The sequence below is a fragment of the Balaenoptera acutorostrata genome, chromosome 11, assembly GCF_949987535.1.
Source record: "Balaenoptera acutorostrata chromosome 11, mBalAcu1.1, whole genome shotgun sequence".
NCBI classification, from domain to species: Eukaryota; Metazoa; Chordata; class Mammalia; order Artiodactyla; family Balaenopteridae; genus Balaenoptera; species Balaenoptera acutorostrata.
The window spans coordinates 46433698-46457834 of NC_080074.1; the positions used below are offsets into that span (position 1 = coordinate 46433698).

General features: G+C 41.8%; 1 protein-coding gene and 1 long non-coding RNA gene across 2 annotated transcripts in view; one reads left to right on the plus strand and one right to left on the minus strand.

Moving 5' to 3' along the window:
- TRHDE (thyrotropin releasing hormone degrading enzyme) overlaps positions 1-22665 on the minus strand; it is a 412025-nt gene extending 389360 nt beyond the window's left edge. The window contains exons 1-2 of the mRNA XM_007195005.2: positions 21600-22665; positions 9657-9930 (exon numbers count right to left, since the gene is read on the minus strand). Coding sequence (XP_007195067.2) covers positions 9657-9930; positions 21600-22507 — 1182 coding nt within the window. The 5' untranslated portion in view covers positions 22508-22665. The remainder of the gene's footprint in view (positions 1-9656; positions 9931-21599) is intronic.
- A 140-nt stretch (positions 22666-22805) lies between these two features.
- The window catches only part of LOC130709275 (uncharacterized), a 41724-nt gene continuing 40392 nt past the window's right edge, over positions 22806-24137 (plus strand). The window contains exon 1 of the long non-coding RNA XR_009009798.1: positions 22806-23339. This is a non-coding gene — a long non-coding RNA (uncharacterized LOC130709275). The remainder of the gene's footprint in view (positions 23340-24137) is intronic.

Here is a 24137-nt window from a genome sequence, read left to right on the forward strand (position 1 = left end):
AACTTAACAGGGAGCAGCATTGAGCCATAATTAAGGAAGTGCCAATATGTGCCCACTTGAACTTCAGAATTGCTATGGGCCAGAGGCTGCTATAACCTCCCATTTTCTCCATTCTTGAATGGAAAGATCTACTGCAATAATCGGATTTCCATCTCACCATTGTCTGTTGTGGGGCAAGAAGGATAGATAATGGATCTCTTTAGTTAACAGGTCTTCAGAGCAAGAGAAACCATGCTCAAGAAACCAAACCCAAGTAGTCTCATCTGCACCTAGACCTAAATTAGACGGTGAGATCCTGGACCTCAAACTTCAGCCTAAAGCTGTAATGGAATGAGACCTATTGGTGAGTGTATTTTGTACATGGAATGAATGTAAATAATTTGTGGCCAGAGAGCAGACTGTATTGATTTTAAAACAAGCCCACAAATTCTTTGACACTCCCCATCAATAGGTAGGATCTATGCCCTCTTCTAGAGAACAAAGCCATCCTTATGACTCACTTGTAATTATTAGAATGCAATAGAGTGATGCTGTGCGACTTCTGAGGATAAGTCACCAATGGTCATACAGCTTCCACCTAGTTCTTTTAAAACACTCATCTGGGGTTCCCTGGGCAGTGGTTGAGAATCCGCCTGCCAATGCAGGGGACATGGGTTCGAGCCCTGGTCTGGGAAGATCCCACATGCTGCGGAGCAACTGGGCCCATGAGCCACAACTACTGAGCCTGCGCGTCTGGAGCCTGTGCTCCGCAACAAGACAGGCCGCGATAGTGAGAGGCCCGTGCACCGCGATGAAGAGTGGCCCCCACTCGCCGCGACTAGAGAAAGCCCTCGCACACAAACGAAGACCCAACACAACCAAAAATAAATAAATAAATAAATAAATAAATTTATAAAAAAAAAAACAACACTCATCTTTGGAGCTCTGAACAACCACATAAGAAATCCAACCATCCTGAGGCCACTAGACTTTGAGCAAGCCCAGACCACATGGAAAGGCCACACATAGATGCTGTGGCCAAAAGCCCTATTTAACATCCCAGAAGACTGACAGAACAATCAACAGGCACATTAGTGAATATGGTCCAGATGATTCTGGCTTCTAGCTGTCAAGTCAACCTCAATCATCAAGTTTCCCCAGCTGAGGCCCCTGACATCTCTGAGCAAAGACAAACTGTTTCCGTTGGGTCCTTTAAATTCCTGACCCACTGAAACTTTGAAACTAATAAAACGGTTGTTTTATGGCACTAAACTCTGTGATAGTTTGTTGAAGGAATAAATGAATGAACAAATACTGCCAAGTGAGAATGTGAGCCTGGTGTCAAGGGATTTTCCAATTTTTCAAGAGAAGCCAGATATAAATCACGTTATGAGCAATTTCGCAATTTCTAAATGTTGACAACTGATTAGAAAAATGTTAAGACATTTTGGGGATGGGTAAACAAAACATGTCTACAGGCTTGGATTTCACCTGAAATGGATGAAATCATTTGGATCATTTCATCCAAAATGATCACCTGGACTTCATATAACCATCCCACACCCAATATTCTAAAGCTAAATTTCAACTCCTTTTAGATGTTAAGAGTTCAGAAATGTCATTCCCATGTGTTCTCGGTAATAAAGAGGAATGACAATAAAAAGAAAATGGATTGAATTTCCAAGGGGTGACAAAAAAAAAAGAAAACCAGGTTTTTGTTTTTGGATTTTTTAACATCTTTATTGGAGTATAATTGCTTTACAATGGTGTCTTAGTTTCTGCTGTATAACAAAGTGAATCAGCTATACATATACATATATCCCCATATCTCCTCCCTCTTGTGTCTCTCTCCCATTTCCCTATCCTACCCCTCTAGGTGGTCACAAAGCACCGAGCTGATCTCCCTGTGCTATGTGGCTGCTTCCCACTAGCTATCTATTTTACATTTGGTAGTGTATATATGTCCATGCCACTCTCTCACTTCGCCCCAGCTTAACCTTCGCCTCCCCGTTTCCTCAAGTCCATTCTCTACATCTGCATCTTTATTCCTGTCCTGCCCCTAGGTTCTTCAGAACCTTTTTAAAATTTTTTTTTTAGATTCCATATATATGTGTTAGCATACAGTATTTGGTTTTCTCTTTCTGACTTACTTCACTCTGTATGACAGACTCTAGGTCCATCCACCTCACTACAAATAACTCAGTTTCATTTCTTTTTATGGCTGAGTAATATTCCATTGTATATATGTGCCACATCTTCTTTATCCATTCATCTGTTGATGGACATTTAGATTGCTTCCATGTCCTGGCTATTGTAAATAGTGCTGCAATGAACATTTTGGTACATGACTCTTTTTGAATTATGGTTTTCTCAGGGTATATGCCTAGTAGTGATATGGTAGTTCTATTTTCAGTTTTTTAAGGAACCTCCATACTGTTCTCCATAGTGGCTGTACCAATTTACATTCCCAACAACAGTGCAAGAGGGTTCCCTTTTCTCCACACCCTCTCCAGCATTGTTTGTAGATTTTTGTAGATTTCTTGATTATGGCCATTCTGCCTGGTGTGAGGTGATACCTCAGTGTAGTTTTGATTTGCATTTCTCTAGTGATTAGTGATTAGTGATGTTGAGCATCCTTTCATGTGTTTGTTGGCAATCTGTATATCTTCTCTGAAGAAATGTCTATTTAGGTCTTCTGCCCATTTTTGGATTGGGTTTTTTTTTTTTTGATATTGAGCTGCATGAGCTGCTTGTATATTCTGGAGATTAATCCCTTGTCAGTTGCTTCATTTGCAAATATTTTCTTCCATTCTGAGGGTTGTCGTTTCATCTTGTTTATGGTTTCCTTTGCTGTGCAAAAGCTTGTGAGTTTCATTAGGTCCCATTTGTTTATTTTCATTTTTATTTCCACTTCTCTAGGAGGTGGGTCAAAAAGGATCTTGCTGTGATTTATGTCAGAGAGTGTTCTGCCTATGTTTTCCTCTAAGAGTTTTATAGTGTATGGCCTTACATTTAGGTCTTTAATCCATTTTGAGTTTATTTTTGTGTATGGTGTTAGGGAGTGTTCTAATTTCATTCTTTTACATGTAGCTGTCCAGTTTTCCCAGCACCACTTATTGAAGAGGCTGTCTTTTCTCCATTGTATATTCTTGCCTCCTTTATCAAAAATAAGGTGACCATACATGCATGGGTTTATCTCTGGGCCTTCTATCCTGTTCCATTGATCTATATTTCTATTTTTGTGCCAGTACCATTCTGTCTTGATTACTGTAGCTTGTAGTATAGTCTGAAGTCAGGGAGCCTGATTCCTCCAGCTCCATTTTTCTTTCTCAAGATTGTTTTGGCTATTTGGGGTCTTTTGTATTTCCATACAAATTGTGAAATTTTTTGTTCTAGTTCTGTGAAAAATGCCATTCATAGTTTGATAGGGATTGCATTGAATCTGTAGATTGCTTTGGGTAGTATAGTCATTTTCACAATGTTGATTCTTCCAATCCAAGAACGTGGTATATCTCTCCATCTGTTTGTATCATCTTTAATTTCTTTCATCAGTGTCTTACAGTTTTCTGCATACACGTCTTTTGTCTCCTTAAGTAGGTTTATTCCTAGGTATTTCATTGTTTTTGCTGCAATGGTAAATGGGAGTGTTTCCTTAATTTCTCTTTCAGATTTTTCATCATTAGTGTACAGGAATGCAAGAGATTTCTGTGCATTAATTTTGTACCCTACAACTTTACCAAATTTATTGATTAGCTCTAGTAGTTTTCTGGTAGCATCTTTAGGATACTCTATGTATAGTACATTGTCATCTGCAAACAGAGACAGCTTTACTTCTTCTTTTCTGATTTGGATTCCTTTTATTTCTTTTTCTTCTGTGACTGCTGTGGCTAAAACTTCCAAAACTATGTTGAATAATATTGGTGAGAGTGGAGAATCTTGTCTTGTTCCTGATCTTAGTGGAAATGGTTTCAGTTTTCCACCATTGAGAATGATGTTGGCTATGGGTTTGTCATATATGGCCTTTATTATGTTGAGGTAAGTTCCCTCTATGTCTACTTTCTGGAGGGTTTTTATCATAAATGGGTGTTGAATTTTGTCGAAAGCTTTCTCTGCATCTACTGAGGTGATCATATGAGACAAACTATATTTTAAAGTCTATTTTGCCTGATATGAGAATTGCTACTCCAGCTGTCTTTTGATTTCCATTTGCATGGAATATCTTTTTCCATCCCCTCACTTTCAGTCTGTATGTGTTCCTAGGTCTGAAGTGGGTCTCTTGAAGACAGCATATATATGGGTCTTGTTTTTGTATCCATTTAGCCAGTCTGTGTCTTTTGGTTGGAGCATTTAATCCATTTACATTGAAGGTAATTATCGATATGTATGTTCCTATTACCATTTTTTTAATTGTTTTGGGTTCGTTATTGTAGGTCCTTTCCTTCTCTTGTGTTTCCTGCCTAAAGAAGTTCCTTTAGCATTTGTTGTAAAGCTGGTTTGGTGGTGCTGAATTCTCTTAGCTTTTGCTTGTCTGTAAAGGTTTTAATTTCTCCGTCAAATCTGAATGAGGTCCTTGCTGGGTAGAGTAATCTTGGTTGTAGGTTTTTCCCTTTCATCACTTTCAGTATGTCCTGCCACTCCCTTCTGGCTTGCAGAGTTTCTGCTGAAAGATCAGCTGTTAACCTTATGGGGATTCCTTTGTATATTATATGTTGTTTTTCCTTTGCTGCTTTTAATATTTTTTCTTTGTCTTTAATTTTTGATAGTTCGATTAATATGTGTCTTGGCATGTTTCTCCTTGGATTTATCCTGTATGGGATTCTCTGCACTTCCTGGACTTAATTGACTATTTTCTTTCCCATATTAGGGAAGTTTTCAACTATAATCTCTTCTAATATTTTCTCAGACCCTTTCTTTTTCTCTTCTTCTTCTGGGACCCCTATAATTCAAATGTTGGTGCATTTAATGTTGTCCCAGAAGTCTCTGAGACTGTCCTCAATTCTTTACATTCTTTTTTCTTTATTTTGTTCTGCAGTAGTTATTTCCATTATTTTATCTTCCAGGTCACATTTCCATTATTCTGCCTCAGTTATTCTGCTATTGTTTCCTTTTAGAGAATTTTTAATTTCATTTATTGTGTTGTTCATCATTGTTTGTTTGCTCTTTAGTTCTTCTAGGTCCTTGTTAAACGTTTCTTGTATTTTCTCCATTCTATTTCCAAGATTTTGGATCAGCTTTACTATCATTACTGTGAATTCTTTTTCAGGTAGACTGCCTATTTCCTCTTCATTTGTTTGGCCTGGTGGGTCACTGCCTTGCTCCTTCATCTGCTGTGTGTTTCTCTGTCTTCTCATTTTGCTTAACTTACTGTGTTTGGGGTCTCCTTTTTGCAGGCTGCAGGTTCGTGGTTCCCGTTGTTTTTGGTGTCTGCCCCCAGTGGCTAAGGTTGGTTCAGTAGGTTGTGTAGGCTTCCTTTTGGAGGGGACTGGTGCCTGTGTTTTGGTGGATGAGTTTGGATCTTGTCTTTCTGGTGGGAAGGACGGTGGCCGGTGGTGTGTTTTGGGGTGTCTGTAACCTCATTATGATTTTAAGCAGCCTCGCTGCTAATGGGTGGGGTTGTGTTCCTGTCTTGCAAGTTGTTTGGCATAGGGTGTCCAGCACTGTATTTTGCTGGTCATTGAGGGGAGCTGGGTCTTAGTGTTGAGATGGAGACCTGTGGGAGAGCTTTCGCTGTTTGATATTACGTGGAGCCGGGAGGTCTCTGGTGGACCAATGTCCTTAACTCAGCTCTCCCACCTCAGAGGCACAGGCCTGACACCCAGCTGGAGCACCAAGACCCTGTCAGCCACATGGCTCAGAAGAAAAGGGAGAAAAAAAGAAAAAAAGAAAGAAAAATAAATAAAATAAAATAATTAAAATAAAAAAATTATTAAAAATAAAAAAAAGTAAAACATAATAAAAGAAAAGAAAGAAAGAAAAAAACGGAAAGACAGAATGCTAGGACAAATGGTAAAAGCAAAGCTATACAGGCAAAATCACACAAAGAAGCATACACATACACACTCAGAATAAGAGAAAAAGGAAAACATATATATCTATAAAAAAAAAGAGCAACGAAATCAATAAATAAATCTACCAATGATAATAAACTCTAAATACTAAACTAAGACAAACATAAAACCAGAAACAAATTAGATGCAGAAAGTTAACCCCAAGTGTACAGTTGCTCCCAAAGTCCACCGCCTCAATTTTGGGATGATTCGTTGTCTATTCAGGTATTCCACAGATGCAGGGTACATCAAGTTGGTTGTGGAGATTTAATCCGCTGCTCCTGAGGCTGCTGGGAGAGATTTCCCTTTTTCTTCCTTGTTCGCACAGCTCCTGGGGTTCAGCTTTAGATTTGGCCCTGCCTCTGCATGTAGGTCGCCTGAGGGCATCTGTTCTTCCCTCAGACGGGACGGGGTTAAAGGAGCAGCTGATTAGGAGGCTCCAGCTCACTCAGGCCGGAGGGGAGGGAGGGGTACAGACCCGGGGCGAGCCTACGGCAGCAGAGGCCAGCATGACATTGCAACAGCATGAGGTGCACCGTGTGTTCTCCCAGGGAAGTTGTCCCTGGATCACGGGACCCTGGCAGTGGAGGGCTGCACAGGCTCCCAGGAAGGGAGGTGTGGAAAGTGACCTGTGCTCACACACAGGCTTCTTGGTGGAGGCAGCAGCAGCCTTAGCATCTCATGCCGGTCTCTGGTGTCCGTGCTGATAGCCGCGCCTCGCGCCCGTCTCTGGAGCTCGTTTAGGCGGTGCTCTGAATCCCCTCTCCTCGTGCATCCCGAACCAATGGTCTCTTGCCTCTTAGGCAGGTCCAGACTTTTTCCCGGACTCCCTCCCGGCTAGTTGTGGTGCACTAGCCCCCTTCAGGCTGTGTTCATACAGCCAATCCCAGTCCTCTCCCTGGGATCTGACCTGCGAAGCCCGAGCCTCAGCTCCCAGCCCCCACCCATCCCAGTGGGTGAACAGACAAGCCTCACAGGCTGTTGAGTGCTGGTCGGCACCGATCCTCTGTGTGGGAATCTCTCCACTTTGCTGCACCCCTGTTGCTGCACTCTCCTCTGTGGCTCCGAATCTTCCCCCCCTGCTACCCGCCATCTCTGCCTGCGAAGGGCCTTCCTAGTGTGTGGAAACCTTTCCTCCTTCACAGCTCCCTCCCACTGGTGCAGGTCCTGTCCCTATTCTTTGGCTTTTTTTTTTTCTTTTTTCTTTTGCCCTACCCAGGTACGTGGGGAGTTTCTTGCCTTTTGGGAAGTCTGAGGTCTTCTGCCAGCGTTCAGTAGGTGTTCTGTAGGAGTTGTTCCCATGTAGACGTTATTTCTGATGTATTTGTGGGGAGGAAGGTGATCTCCATGTCTTACTCCTCCGCCAACTTGAAGGTCTCCCCAGAAAACCAGGTTTTATACTTTAGTTCCACAGTTGATAAACAAGGGTTCCCAACAGCAATTTTTGTTTTCCTTTTTACTATTCTTAGTATTTTTAGATTGTAGAGCAAATTTTTATTTCAGTTGACCTTTCAATGTTCTCTGGTAGCATGTTTTATCTTTTCTACATAAAAATAAGTAGGAATTTTTTAATGTTTACTAATTACTTGAATTCTTAACTCTAATAAAAGTCACATCTAAATAATTAGAGTGTATCTGGTTTTAAATATGGATCACTTAGCAACAAGCATAATTGTGTACAGCTGAGAATAGTTTTAGGATATTTTAAAGAAATCATATTAGGAAAAACACTTCCAGTGTATCCTATGCTCCTAACAGACCCACATCAAGTAGTCAGTCATCAACTTTTGAAGATGTAAAAGGGAATGATATGTCTTAGTATTCCTTTTCTGTGTATGGTCCAACATGTATAGCCTTGAAGTATCCCTAGGAGACATCAACAAACATCAGAGGAATTCAACATACTAAATAAGTCCAAAAGAGTAAAATATCTTTTTTCTAGCCTTCTACAGCCAGCATTTAAGGTACTGTTTTAATGATTATGTAGATTAATTCACTATACACAGTTCTTTAATAATGGCATTAATTTTGTATGCAGGCAGATTTTATTTTTTAAATGGGTTCCACAGTGATTTAAATTAAAAGTAACAGTGAGAAAAATTTATTTAGCCAAACCCATTATTCAATATTTAGGCTGTTATGGAGCTATGAACTTCCTACAGAATAAGAATATAGATTTCTGTACACTTCTTCTGTTATGTTTGAGCAACACCAAATACGATGGCCACCGGATGGACAGAATCATTACCTGAATTCTCATATCGACACACAGGTGAAATGGTGAAACAGAGCTCCTAGGGCATGGGGAGGGGGGCAGGGTGGGTAGAGCCCCAAATTTGGGATCAGACCAATAGAAGATTTTCTTGCAGCCCTACCACTTGCTTACTTTTTACTCTGGTAAAGTTACTTCATCTCTTTAAATCTAAATTTACTTTATTCACTTGGAAAAATAGAATTATAATACCTTGCTTTAGGGTTGACATGAAAATTAAAATAAATGCATATTTATTGTGTAGGCCACTGAAATGAGGAAAAAGTTCTTAAGAGGCATGACCTGACTTAATCTGACTAACGCAATACAGTAGCATGTAAAGAGTGCCTAGAACACCATGCTGTTACAAATGGTAATGATCCTAAAGAATCCAACTGATTTTTGTTATAAATTTAACACAAAGAGTGAATTCTCTAGGCTTCCCTTATATCACCCTTCTCTAAGTACATATTTCTATATACTTGCGTGCTATGGGCTAAGAGAAGCTTCGTACCTTACAGAAATTCTAGCACACTGGCAGAAGAACTTATGTACAAAAATGTTCACTGAGCATTGTTGTTAATCAATGAAAATCAGAAAAAAATTAAAATGTTCATTTATAGGAGGATGACAAATTTTGATATATTCACTCAACCATTCTATTCAGATAAACCACAAAAACAAAATTTTAAGCAAAAAATAAAATAAAATAAAGTTGCAGAATGATATCTATAATATAAAACCACTTATATGAAATTTTAAAGCATGGAATGTATTGTAAATAAATTTATACTTAATAATTAATAATATACTTAATAATTGTGTGATAAGGTGCATGGAAATAGCAAAATCCAAATTCAGGGCAAGGCAGGAGGAGGTAGGAGGCAAGGCAATGAGATCAGACAGGTGTCCACAGAGGGCTTCAACTCTATCCAATATGTTTTACTTTCTCAAAAAATAAATTAGACTGGAGCAAAGATGGTAAAATGTTTAGATTCTATACAGCTGGCTAGTAGAAGTTTATTATATTATTCTCCACATTTTCTGTATATTTGAAATATTTTACAGTAAAAAGAAGCTTTACCATCATATAAATAAAAAGAGGCAATTTCCCATAACAGACAATAGCTGTTCCAAAGATACTCAGGCAATGAAGAAGGACAGGAATGGCAGGGGTGGGGAGGTGATTAAAGTAATAAGAGGGCTGGGTATAGAAGAGAAGCTCCTCTCTGACTCTGAAACCAGGAAGATAATTTTCCTTCCAAGGATTAAGGAAAGAATTCAGCTACGTAAGTTGTGAAGAGAATAGAAATGATTCATTGTTAATCCAGAAATCAGTGTACATTATCCAGAAACAACATTAAGCTTGAAATACTTACTACAACCCCAGTCTTGGTGGTAGTTTCTCTGTATGTGAAGTTGCAAATTGCCCAGGCTAAATAATACGTGGACATGAGAGGGGTCTGTGAAAAGTGATCCGTAACCCATCCATCTTCCTCAAACACGGAAGTTTCCACCGGCATATTGGATAAAGATAAATAGGTTGCTTGATGCTTGATGCTGATTTTGAAAGTAGCCTTGTAGACTGGCTCATCAAAACAAGGAAATGCCTTTCTGGCATGTGTAGGCGAAAACTGAGTAACACCAAGGAACCTGGAAAAAAGAAAATGGCATTCTCAATTACATTTGTGGCTTGAGTTAAGTTATAACCACTTTATATGCTTCTGCTTATAAAATAATATGGGGCTTCCCTCGTGGCGCAGTGGCTGAGAATCTGCCTGCCAATGCAGGGGACATGGGTTCGAGCCCTGGTCTGGGAAGATCCCACATGCCGCGGAGCAACTGGGCCCGTGAGCCACAACTACTGAGCCTGTGAATCTGGAGCCTGTGCCCCTGGAGCCTGTGCCCAGCAACAAGAGAGGCCGCGATAGTGAAAGGCCCGCACACCATGATGAAGAGTGGCCCCCGCTTGCCGCAACTAGAGAAAGCCCTCGCACAGAAACAAAGACCCAGCACAGTCAATAAATAAGTAAATAAGTAAATAAATAAATAAATAATCCTTCCCTCTACTTTAAAAAAAAAAAAACAGTGGAGGATGGACAGACGGGCAGAGGGACAGATTAAAACAGGGGGAGTGTGATTTTAAATAAATAAATAAATAAAATAAAATAATATGCTTTAGCCAAATTACGAGACAGTTTTTTTCTGAATCAAACTTAAGTGCATGAATAGCATGGAAGCATACTTCATACATATTTCCCCAACAATGAAAATTCTTCAGGGAACTTTGCTCTCAACTAAAGGAAATTCTCTAAACCCAGAGCCATGCTTATTAGACAAAATATTACACTTTACAGAAAAACAACTCATCATCATATGGGCAAGTATTGGAAAATAATGGTTCTCCTTTTTGGTATGCCTCAGTCTCCTCTCTGAAACTGTACAACCAGTAAAGACAATGAAATCAAAATCCAAAACTTGTCATCAGATACAAGTAGGGCATAGACCATCACTGAGAAACATCTATGTCCTCAAATCTCAGTAAGACATGGCCTGATTTTGTTAAGGAAAAGGATTTTGAAATCTGACAAAACTTGGTCTGCATCCTGGCTCCACAACATTTCTTAGCCGTATCATCTTGGATGATTACTAAATTTCCCTAAGGTGTACATGTTCATTGCTTAAAAGGAAATAATCATGCCTAACTTAAAAAGCATTGTAAAGCTTAGTAGAATGGAAAAGGGGATGTAAAGCTCCCATCACTGTGAATAGATGAACAGCACCCAGAAGGCAGTTAATAAGCAGCAGCCACTGATTCACAATATCTTCAACCTTTCTTGAAGTGCTATAATATACATTTACATAGAATAATCCAGACACCATTGGATTTTACCACTCATAATATATATTTACTATATAAATTACATGTTATTATATGTTAATATAATAAAGTAAATTAACATAATAAATATCTATATAATAAATACATCAGTGTGTGCATATATATACATATATAATATTTAATGCCCTCAAGTTTTCAGATCAAGCTGCAAAGTTGCATCTCATTAAAACTCCAGAAGCACCCTCTACATTCTTTCACTGTTATGGTTACAAATCAAGACACTCAGACTAAGTACTTGAAGAAGGACACACTTTTAACTTAAAAATGGGGCCATTACTTATGAAAACATTCATGACATAAACTAATTAAACTTTTAAAATAATACTAGTTAAAACTGGACATAAGTCAATAACAGACCCTTCATAAAACATTACTGAGTGCTACAAGTCATTTCTTTAAAAGGCTCTTTCCCCCATAGTAGTTCTGCCACCCCTCCCCTCTCCATCATTCACAGTGTTCATGGTTAATCTCACATGGCACGCTTTCCCGCTGAGCCAAAACTTGGCCTTAAAATTATTCTCAGCATAGCACTTCAGGCAGTTACTACCAATCAGTAGGTGTTGACATGTGTATTGAATCTTACTGGCTACCCCTGGCTCAAACCATGAAATGTAAATGTTTATACTTTTTTAAAATTATGAAGCTTACATGCATTATTGAGGGCTTACTTTTCAAAAGTTTAGTTTTGAAACAGAGAAAAATAAGACATTTTAAAGATTAATTGTATATTTACTCTGAGAGAGGGGAATTGAGAATTATCTTGAAATAGTACTGGGCTGCTGCATACCAGGCTTGGATAAATCACTTAACTACCTGAGTCTATTTTTTCATTAGTAGAAGGAAAACAATATTTTCTAGGCCTCCCTTACAAAACTGTCGAGATGATAAAATGGGGTAATGTATAGGAAAGAAGTTTTAACTATAAATCTTCAGAAAAATATAAGGTTAAAGTTGGAAGCAATCTTAGAAACAAATTGTCCAGCTCTCATAAATTCCTAAAATGAAAAAGTAGTTCCAGTAGGGTTAAGTGATTTATCCAAAGTTACACAGGCAATTAGTGCAAAGCTGGGTCTAGAATTCACATTTTCTGTGTCTGAGTAAAAGGTAATTGTATCTCAAAAACAGTAAAATTCATCTTTAGCCATAATTTATAAACAATGTTTTAATTTGACTATTGGTAATAAAGGTTCTTCTTTCCAAACTTGCAGGCATCTTGGTAATATTTTTCCTATTTTCTACTGATAGTAATATAGTTCTTGCTTAACGGAGTGTCAGTAACTTTTAATTAAGATGCACCCATTTACAATTTTCACATGCTTTTGTCTTACATATGTTCTTGAATCTTATCTTTCTTATTAAAATGTCCACTGAGCTTCATATTTCTCTACTGAGGCTATTTAAAAGATACCTATGGAATTTAATGTACGAGGAAAAGTGTTCCCTTTTAACGTTCAAGTATCTGAGAAATCTAATTCCATTCATTGAGCAAATACATATTGTCTGCTAAGTGTGATTTTCACTCTATTAGGTGTGTGGTAGGATTTCTTTTTTAAAAGATATAACCATTTTTGTCCTTAAGGTCTTTGCAATCTACCTGAAAAGGGAAATATATATAATACATAAGAAACAACTAATAATACTAGGGGAAAGTTCTGCAAGAGTTCAACAGAGAGGCTGTACTTAGAATGTATTAGTCATTAAGTAAAAAATCAAAGGTGTCTTTGGTATTAATTAAAGGGTAGGAATTTATTAGATGTAGAAGATCTAAATACCTCTGGGCTAATGAGAAATTAATAAACCAAATATTTATGCAGAAGAATCATGTTGTGCTCAAGTCTCTTTTTGCCTCATATAGTAAGTAAATATGTTAGTAAGGCTAGCAATTTAAATCGCCAATTCTCAGAGTTGAAAGGAACTATAAAGATCATCTAGTGACTTTTTCTGCAATTAATATTCTTAATGAATTCCTACACACAGTATATATCTATGCACTGAGGGCCGCATATATTTGATAATGTCTAAATGAGGAAATACCAATTTCACAGTCTGGCACCTGAGGACGATTGCAACTGAATTTCAATTCAGTATTTAGCAAATCAAAACAAGCCCCTTGGAAAAGAAGAGCAGTTGGGCTAGATTACACTTAGGGTCTTTTCCAAGCTTGAGATCCTATAACTGAACAAAAATTAAAAATAAAATATTCCCTGAATTTGATGAGATGTTTTTAAAATATTAAATTACGTTACTGCTAAACGGCTTTTTGCTACGAGATCTATAATGCATTTGCTTCTCTTCGTCACCATTTTTGAGTGTTCAATACTGGGGAGAAAACGATAACTAGATATGCTTCCTTCCCTCAAAGAGTTTATACTCTGATAAAATAAATAAAACATATGCCTAAACAGGTATCGTACAAAAAGCCACGACAACGAGGGAAAATGCATGAAGAAATTACATCTTCCAAAGCAAGGTTTCTCAACCTCGGCACTACTGATTTTTTTTTTTTTAATGTAAGTATTGGCGATTCAGTGGTGGAATTCTCGACACTACTGACATACGAGGGTGAATAACTATTCTTTGTCGGGGCCATCTTGGGCTTAGCAGCATTCCTGGCTTCTACCACTAGATGCCAGTAGCACCCCCTCTCCCCCGTTGTGGCAACCGAAACGTCTCCGGACATCGCAGACATCCCGTGGGAGGCAAAACTGACCCCTCTGAGAACCACCCGTCTTAAGAACTGAAGGAAGGCTTTATGAAGGAGGAAGCGTAAATTCCTGGGTAGTAAGGATCACAGACAGATGGAGAAGTGAGCCAATTGACTACTGGTAGCACAGAAATAAACCTTTAAAAAAGTTTTTACTCACATATTAAGGTCGCACCCTGTCCGCTCTCTTCCAGGTTCCGATTTTCTCGGAGCCCAGTATTGCCCGTCTACCTCGAACACCTCTCTCACCCTTGATAGTCTCCTTTCTAACAGAGAGAGCCAGTTTCAGGCTCAGTGCCCCCAACAAGCAACAGTGTCTGTTGGATTTCAAAAACATAATCTTGTCTTCGCTGCATATATTTTATGGTTGCCTTCAATTGGCGGAAGTGAGACTTCTTGCCTGCTTACCGTCGGTTAAAACGCCAGAGACCTCTAGAGAAAGGGATTTGGAGCAGAAAATAATGAGTTTGGTTTTTGAGCAAATTTGAGGTGGAGTTTGAGGTGGTAGCAGTACACCAGGTAGAAAAAAATACAAAAAATTAATTAAAAATAGAGAACATTTTAATATAGAGTAAGGATGTGAAATACCTATGTAAATACAGCCAGAAGTAAAATAAAACAGCAGGAGGCCGAAGGTAATGGGGAAAAGCATTTTGTTGTCTATTCTTCTCCTGCTTTCTCAAACAAAATCATTTTTATCTTTTAAGGAATCCCTCTATTATCATAAAAAAATTCCACCTCCAAAAGTGACATCCTGGAAGTGTTATTCCAAGAATGTCACTTTAGCATAACCAGAAAAATATGAATAATATACATGTATTTTAATCCTCTTCCATCTAAAATAAATTACTTGACTTCTTAACAACTTGTCTATTTGACATTTTGGTTGAGCTAAGAAGTAGAGCTTAAAGCTCTATGTTGCCTCTTAAGGATACAGAGAATTGATTTCTTCTTATTTCTGTGGAAGTTCACTAGGCAAGCTACTTGTGTCAAGTCATTATAAGATTCAGCAGAAGTAATGCATTAACGTTGGTTGATATTGCCAACAAATTACAGTATATGATACAATTTCTGTTCCATTATTTTGTTTGCCTTTTCATAAAGTTAAAATATGCAGAAGAAACAAACATTTGCATAACACTGCTAGCATTCAGATTGATTCATGTTTCATTGAGGAGCCCACCAAAACCAAGAGAACCTCAAAAATGGCAAGGCGTTTTTGAGAAGTTTCCATTTTGGCCACATCTATGCAGACCACACATACAGCACAGTGAAAATTGCTCTTTGAACTTGCTTCTATTGCAACTGCAATTTGCCTACGGTTGCAATAGTTTAAAATTGGTAATAAAAACTCCCAAGATCGAAAGAAGTGATCCAGTGGGTCATCCAGCTACTATTCTACTGTTTTCAGAAACTGAACAAAGTTACAAGATCATGGAAGTTACACGTCCCATTTAAAGTTAAGGTTGTTAATCAAAATGCAAATTATTACTCAATGACAAAACATTTTAAGCCAAAATGGGTCGTTGTTTAGACTGTGTGTTTTTATGCACTTCAATGAGTCAGTAAAACTCTGCCATTTCAGAAGAGAAGTGTTCCTGCTGAATATTCAGTGCTATAAGCAAGCATGTAGTCTATTGTTTTTTAAATAACCATTCTAGTAAACTAAAAACATAATGCAATAATGCCAGCAAAATGTATGTAGGAAGTGGTGCACATGTGAATAATCGTGTTATAAAAACAGAGCATAAAATTCATAATTGTTTTCATTTTTATGCACTAAATACTGTTATCGAAAATGAGCACTGAGTACTTGATCACCATTGATGAAGAGTATTACGAATGCACTAAAATTACTTTCCTGTGCCATAATATTAGGTTTTCATAAGAATAAATAAACTAGTGTCTGCGATTCATTTGTTTAATAGTGGAAAGAGAAAAAGTATTATGTAAGTATTATAAAGTACTACTACTGGTGGAACTCAAAGTCTTGAAAACAGTATCTAACGACTGATGTGCTGCCTTTCCCTTGGTACTGGGAGCTTTTCTTTTCCTGTACTAGCTTCCAGTGACAAGGAGGGCACCCTCCTGACCCTTTGGTAGCTGGTTTTTTCTTTTCTTACTGCTGACAGAGAGCAGGGCCATAATCAGAGTTGTGAGTTCCTTTTGTTTCACACTCTCTTCCCACTCCCTCAACCCTCTCCATCTCAGTGTCTGGACCAAGCATGGAGTTTCTCTAGCTGTGAAATACCACAGCCTTTCTCTTCTCTTCCTTCTTCACTGTGGAAGGGCTCTGCTTCTTCCTCTCCCCCATCTTTTGAACTCTGCTTAGGGGGACAAAACAAACAGCAGTGGAAGGGATGTCCACAGTGACCATTTCCCACTGTCTTGCTAGTAAGGGGAAACCTAAGGCAACAACACTGAGCCTAAATGACCTTGTACCAGCTCGAAGAGTAGATGTCCAGTCATATAACAATATAATCATATTTCATACCCACAAACGTGCTTACCAGTTGTCACACATTCTAAGTGCTTTATTACTTAACTCATGTAATCCTCACAAATAACCCCATGAAAGAGGATATCATTGTCCCCATTTTCCAGATAAGAATACCAGACGCAGAACATTTAGGAAACTTGGCCAAGGTCATAAAGCTAATAAACGGCAGAGTCAAGACATAAATCGAGGCAGTCTGGTTCCAGAGTCCCTGAACATACACACACACACACACACACACACACACACCTTTCCACCCAGCAACACAACTAAAAGTGGCTCCCTTATTCTTAAAGAGATAAAAAGTAACCAACAGTGGCAATTTTACAACTTCATTCTTTTTCCATCCTATGATTTTTTTTTTTTTTTTGAGTGTGTAGTCATGAGGAAAGATCCGAATAATTAAACTAAAACTTCACCCGGCAAATCAACACAGGTCTGCACTGGGAGGAATCCATTCTCCCCTGTCCCTGCACAACTGTTGCCAGAGCTCCTTAAACCCTGGGGCCCCTTGTTTATTCAGAGACTGAGAAGGCACACCTGGGGGCAAGGAGGGCAGGAGTGGGGAGCCTGGGACCCTCCACCTCAATTCAGCCCCACTCAGTAAGATCTTGTCAGTCTTATTTCACTCTCACAGCCCACTCACCACCATCCAGCTGTGCCTGTTTGTGAATCATTTCAGATTGTCCAAAGAACTAGGAAGGGCAAGAAGTGTTTTGCATCTTTATATTCTCTCAAATCCTATGTAGCAAAATTCTGTTGGAGAGAGCAGCCACTCTCTAGTGGCAAAAAGCAGGATTGCATGGGTCTTTGAGAAACTCTGGAAGAACCCAGCCACTACTGTAAGTTTGAAAGGATGTAAAGGAGACACAAAGAATTAAAAGGACGATAAGGTGATGATCATGGCTGGTGGGTAGGAGGATGAGCCTGGGTTACGGAGGGATACCCTTCTTTACAGACTGTCAAACACTTATGTGTTAAAGGTAGGCTATTTCTTCTTCACTCTTTTTATACCATTCTTTAAAGCCATGCTTAAAGAAGTGAGTCCTATTCTTAAAGAGATAAATATTGTCCAAATGTCATCATCATCCTCAAGCAAACCTAAACTGTTGCCTTGTACTGTTGTCTCAAGCCCATCCACATACACAGTGGCAAAAACTGATTTGAGGAAATAAATATGTTACGCAGATCCAACACAGGGAAACCAGTCACAGGTCTATCTTTGCTTGAAAGAGATCCAGAGCATATAGGCCCTGTTTAGAGTTGTTTTGAATAAATAAAAATACAGGCAAATTAATTTAACTCTTTCATAAATAAGGTATACTTTATTACTATCCAAGGTGATCAAAAGCACAGCAAGACAAACACCAATTGTATGGATTTTCCTCCCTGAATAAGTGATTATTAAATGGTTAAAAGTTTCTTTCCCCCAATAGTTTCTAGATTTAGTTTACTGGTGGCATTTTGAATTGTGACCAAAATCCAACACTGGACTCAGTTTGGCCATATGGTTATGTGTGCAGTGACAAGAAAACAATGAGCTAAGTCCATTAAGGAATCATATAAAAAGTTTTCAAAGAAACAAACCATTCTCCCAGATTTTTCAGTTCAGAGCCCTCTTTAGAAGGGCAAAAAGCCATTTAGTCCAACTTGCTCATGTAAAGATATCTCCTCAGCAGAGTAAGTGGAGAAATGGGGCTGCTTTCAACATAAAAACAACACGGTGGTTTTCTTGTTTTTATTAAATACCATGATTATTAATTCACTCCAGAAAAAGTACAAGGCACCAAACCATGTATGCTAATACCACAAATGCTCAATGACTACCCATAAAATCCTCTATGCTCTCCACAAGATTTTTGCAAAGGAGTTTCTGGCAATTCTCTTTGAGAACCACAATTTTATCTTCTCATTTTACTTGGAGATCATGGTTTCTCTCTAAATAACCCTTGACAGAAAAAGACCTCCTTTTTTCATCCTGTCTTCTGTCACTGTGGCATGTCACAGACCCAAAGTTTGTCACAGAAAAACAGTTTCCCTTTTGAAAGTGAATAAAATGTTCATTTACTTTGGGTAAATTTCCTCGTTCAATCCGGCCATCTGGATCTAAATTAAGGTACCCTACTTTGAACACGGGTATGCTCGCCATCTGGCTGCCCCAAAGTGGCAATTACTTCAGGTAAATGAAGATTTTGCCTAATTCTAAGCAAGCATATTCTACTGTAGGATATTATGGCATGAATACACACCCTCCGCGTCTGCCTGCTGCCCACCTACCTGAGGGAAAAGGGAGTATATATTCTGCCTAACAGAGGTAACTTACTGCTGTGTGTAAGCATTTCAAATTTAAGAGAATTTATTTGCAATATTCAACAAGTGGTGAATTTCCCTTTAGCCAAATGATTAACTGAGAATAAAAGATGTGCCTCAAGTGGAGAAGCCTTGGGTTCTAACTGGGAGCTTGTCTTCCAACCTTTATTGTAATATGGGAACCAGGAGAGGTAAGTCTTCCCTATAGAACAAAACCAGGGAACCTTCAAAGGGTCAAAGACATACAGCACATAGTGAAGTCTAATTTTCCTGCCTGACCCAAATTACATCTCTCAGACCTCTGAGGAGTGAGTCAAAGAATCAGATTGATTATTAACAAGTTGTTTCCACATAGACTAAGTAAGGTGGACTGAATGGTAGTATAGCTCTTTTTAAATATTTCAGGTTGCTCATTGTGACTCCCCATTGCCAGATTAAATATTTATTTTCATTCCAGAAATTATCTGATAAATTGGCAAAAATTCTGACTAACTAAAGACCAAGATATTTAATCACTAATCAAATGAAAATTTAGAGTTTGCATTTATGTCCTTTTGGAATGAAGGGGAAAAAAGAGGAACAAGTACTTTCTCTAAGAGGCTGTTTAGAAATAAAATCATCCTGGGATCTCCAGAAACAGCAAATCCTGCACAATTATTGCGATGCAGAGTTTAGCCACATGTGCACTAGGTTAAACTCTCAACCATCTTTGGGGAAAACTGAACGAGATAGTTTGAATACAAATATGCACTAGGGTACAAGAAATCAGTTATGGGTCAAGCAGGAACATCTGGTCTTTTTAAGAGTCCTGTTCGTTTGAAAGCACTGACCAAAACAAGCTCAGTTCCACCAAATATATTTTGGCATGGCTCAAAAACCAGGACTTTCTGGAAGTATTTATTTCACCACAGCAAGATTTATCAGTAATGATATGCAACTCCCACTATTGACATTTTGACATAACATGCAAATGTGCCTTCTATGCTTTTCCCCCAAATTTGATATGATCGTGGATTTTCTTTTTAATCCTTTTAATCTGTATTCTTTAGAATATGTCAGAGAAAGTGGTGGGAGGGGGTTTAAATTATCCACATCTGATCTTAGGAGTTTGAAAGTGAATAATTTATACATTCACTTATAGGAGACTTCAATTATCATACAACCACTAAAGCACCGGACAATTTATTTAGATGAGGCTACACCACAGGACTCTATAAATACTAACACTTTTGTGTTCTCTTATAACACACTGAAATTTCCCTAATCTCTTATGCTATATCAGCTTCTTCTGAGAGTTTCCAGACATCATAAGCCCTGGTCTAGGGATCAGAAAACCAAAGTTTGAGTCCCAGCTCTCCACTGCCAAACCTGCTGACCTCAGGAGCCCTGGACTGCTCTGATCCCAAGTTTTCTGCTGTTGTGAGACTCTCTTGAGAACAGGGGAGGCTCTGCCAGTGGCATCATTACTAATCTCCAACCTGCCTCCACTCCTAAGGTTGTTGATTTCATTTTTAAGTTCATTTTGGTTATTCCCTGGCCCTACAGCCATTTAATTAATCAAAGTTATTTTAAATGCAATGAGCTAGGGCAAAAAAGCAAGAATCACTTGTTTATTCATTCAACAACATGTTTGAGAGCTTATACCACAGGACACTCATAACATGAGTGGGCACTCTATGTGCCAAGTACAGAGTGAAGGGCTTTTCAATGCATTTACTCGTGGACACCTGCAACAATCCTATGCGGATATTATTATTATTATTTCCCCAAGTTAAAACTAAAAGTATAGGTTCTGCAGCCAAACTGCCTGAGTCTAAAACCTGCTTTGCTGGCTCACGATGTTACAAGTTACTCGACTTCTTGGTGCCTCCATTTCCCCATCTGTACAATAGGGAGTGTTGATAGCATCTATCTCATGGGCTTCTTGTAAGATTGAGTTAATACAGGATGCTCATTAAGCACTAGAGGCTGTTATTGTCAGGAATTGGTGACTTAGCTTAATCAGCTTCCTCAAGCCTTCACCACAAGTAGAGTTGCAGCTGAGATTTGAACCCAGTTCTGTTGGACTCTGAAGTCTAAGCTCTAAACAAGTGATGGAAAGCCCCACAGCCTCTCAAAAAAAAAAAAAAAAAAAAAAGATAAGAAGAAACAGAATACTGCCCAAATCTAAAAAGCATCAAAGGCACTCACTAACAAGGCATTTGAGACTGACGGTTAGCTTTCCCCCTTTCACCGCTGGAGTCATTTCCAGAGGCAGTAACTCGTGAACAAACTGGAGTCACTCTGTGTTAGGAGAGAGCTGGCAGCACCGGCAAGAACATTTCTCGCTGGCACTGGCCATGGCAGCCGCCAGCACCACCACCCACCTGCCCTTACTCTGGGACTGGCTCTTACTGCCCAGAATCTCAACTTCCAGTTCTGTAAAACTTCATGGAGCCAGAGCCTATCCAATACTCTGTGCCTTCCGGAAACGGGCATGGTGGGGGAGGGAAGGATCTTGCCCTGCCTCTGGGGCTCACGAATTTTCCCTCGATGGTAACTAGGCAGGCTTTTGATGTCACCGTGGCCCGACGTCGCTCAGATTACACACTACCCTTAAAAAAAAAAAAAAAAATGCTGTGTGTCCCAGGCTGGCTAAGGAACTTTGACGGGGCAGGGGGTCCCAGCCTGGAAGAGGAGTGGCATTTGGCACTGGTGAGTGAGTTTGTGGAGTTGGCCGCAGGGAGAGCCCAGGCACCTGGGAGACCCCGAGAGTTCTGGGTGATGGCCATGCCTCACCTTCGCTTCCTTCCCCCATCCCTCGCTTCCCGGGTACCCGAAGCTAGCCCGGTCCCTGGGTGGCCGGCTGCCCAGCGGTTTCGAACAGCCTGGCTGGGTGGGGCGGTGCCGGGCACCGCCTCCCTCCGTACCTTCTCTCCCCGTGGAGCACGTAGGAGCTGCGGAAGAAGCCCAGGAGCTCGTTCTCGATCAAGGCGTTGTAGATGATCTTCAGATTGTAATTCCTCTGCGCGTCCAGGGTCCTATTCAGCACCACCACCAAGACCTGGGTTGGCGGGTAGAGGAAAAAGCCGGCCACCGGGACCGCCCCGGCTACCCGGTCCTCGGCCACCTGCACCTTCTCGACCGCCACACGGGAGGCGTGCAGCACGACGTAGCGAGTGGCGTTCCGGCACGCGATCTCCACGTTGACCTCCCCGGAGAAGGTGAAGTTCTCCATGAAGGCGGTGAGCATCAGATTGTAGTGCAGCGGCTTGAGGTGGCCCGACAGGCGCAGCTGAGTCCACGGCTGCCACGGCTCCCGCGCCTCCTCCGACGGCGGCCGGGCGGACGGGGTCTCAGGGTTGGCCTCCCCGCCTGCCCCGGGCTGCGAGGAGTCTCCGCCAGCATGGTGGTTGCGCCGGGCCGAACCCGGAAGGCTTTCGTTGCCGCCGCGCGCCGGGAAGCCGGCGGGGCCGCCGTCGGCGCCGGGCGGTAAGCTCGCCCCACACTCGTCGAAGCGCAAGCTGAGCAGCACCGCGAGCATGGTGACCGCGAGCAGCGCCACGATGGACACAGCGAAGGCCAGCACTAGCCGCCTGTGCACAGTGATGTGGCGCTCGGTGGTGCGGGGTCGCACCCCCATGGAGTCCGCCCACGGGTCCGAGAGGCCCCTGCCGCTGGCCCGCAGCGCGGCGTCGTTCTCCCCCATCGTGGCCGCGAAGGGTGAGCTGCTCTTCTTAGCCCCCGCCTCCTCCTCCTTCTTCTTCTTCCTCTTCTTTTTCTTCTTCTTCTTTTTCTTCTCCTCCTCTTGTTCCCCCCGCTCGCCGTCCAGGGCCATCACGCCGCCTCCTGCTCCTCCCCCGCCCCCTCCGGCACCCCCCGCGGGCGGCCCACCCGGGCCACCGCCAGCTCAGGCATCAGAGAGCGCACGCGGGCGGAGGGCGCGACTCCAGCTGGGACCCTGGGGAGACTGGCCCGGCTTCTTTTAAGACGGGCTCTGGCCGTAGGCGACAGCAACCTCGGCGCCTCCCATCAGCCCCGCCTCTCTCCGGACACGGGCGGCGGAGGCGCGGGGCGGCGAGCTCTGGGACGCGCCCAACTTGGAAAGCGTCTCGCTAGCCCCAACGCGCGCTACTTCTCCGGCGGACGCCGGGCTCAGGGGCACGTGCTGCCCCCGCCCCTGTGCGCCTGCGGCTTCTAGCTCGCAGTCCCCTGCGCCGAGCTTTCGCCTGGCTTTCCGCGGGAGCCTTCCCGCGGGTCCTCGGCTGGCAAGTACAGGGAGCGATGGAGAAGGAAGTTAGGGCTGCCGCTTTCTCTCCCCACTCCAGCGGCGGCGTTCAGTCCTCTGGGCGGGATGTGCTCGCAGCAGCAGTGGCGGCGGCGGCAGCAGCGGAGGCGCCCGAGCCATGCACCCCGCAGGCGGGGACGAGAGGATGGCCGAGAGGAAGAGACCGGGGTGAACCAGCCCAGTGAAGTGCCAGGGCCGCAGAGCTGCGCCGGAAATCTGTCCTGGAGAAGCCTTCTCCTCCAGCCTGGACACTTTAAGCAGAGGTGGCGGCATACAGCGTGAGGCTGCACAGCGGACGGCGAGCCTCCCTAGTTCCGACGTTGCTCTGACCTGCGGAGATGACAAGTGAGCAGGAAGTGTCCGGCCGGGCCATCCCCTTCAGGTAGATGAAGCTCCGGGTTTGCTGTGTATCCCCGTGCGGAGAACCTGAGTGCGTGTGTGCGAGTGAGTGTGCGTGTGTGCGCGCGTGTGTGCGTGAGCGTGTACACACAGGCTCCAGGTCTAGATTGCCAGAGCTACTCTGGCTGCATTCAGGGACTGAAACTCCCCGAGAAAGGCAAAGGAGCGAGCGAGAGAGCGCGAGGAGACTGGGAAGGCGGGAGGGAGGGGAGCGGCTGAGCGGCAGAGGCAGGCGCTGGGAGATTAGAGAGCTTTTCTCCGCTCTGTCACACCAGACACACACAGCCGTAGAGGGGGTAGCTGAGCCGCGTGCACGAAGTACCCTGTAAATCGTCAGCGCAACAAGCCCCGCAGTCACCCCTCTTCCGGACTCTTTAGCCCCACCGCGCTTCCCCTGAGGCATCGCTGGAGCCTTTGGCTATTGACGCCAAGAAGCAAAGGAAGATCCGGCTGGGGAGACATAGCTGTCTCAGGTTTCACATCAAGCTCGCCAGAGGATTTGGAGGATTGTATGTAAATTGAAATAAATTCTCCCAAGCCTGACTACGTATATTATACTGTGTGCTGTGTCCAGGTGTGCAGTATTAAAATAAGGGTTAGCAAGGAAACATTAGAATCCTCCGGAAGTCAAGGCTAAAGAATAGAGATGGGTTTTTTCCCATCGAAAAATTCCTGTTTTTAGATTGAGGAAATGATTAAAATCTAATACCTAAAGTGTAATATTCGGGACCACAAACTTGAGACTGAGAAAAGCTGAGGACATGAGCCCCATTACTTTAGA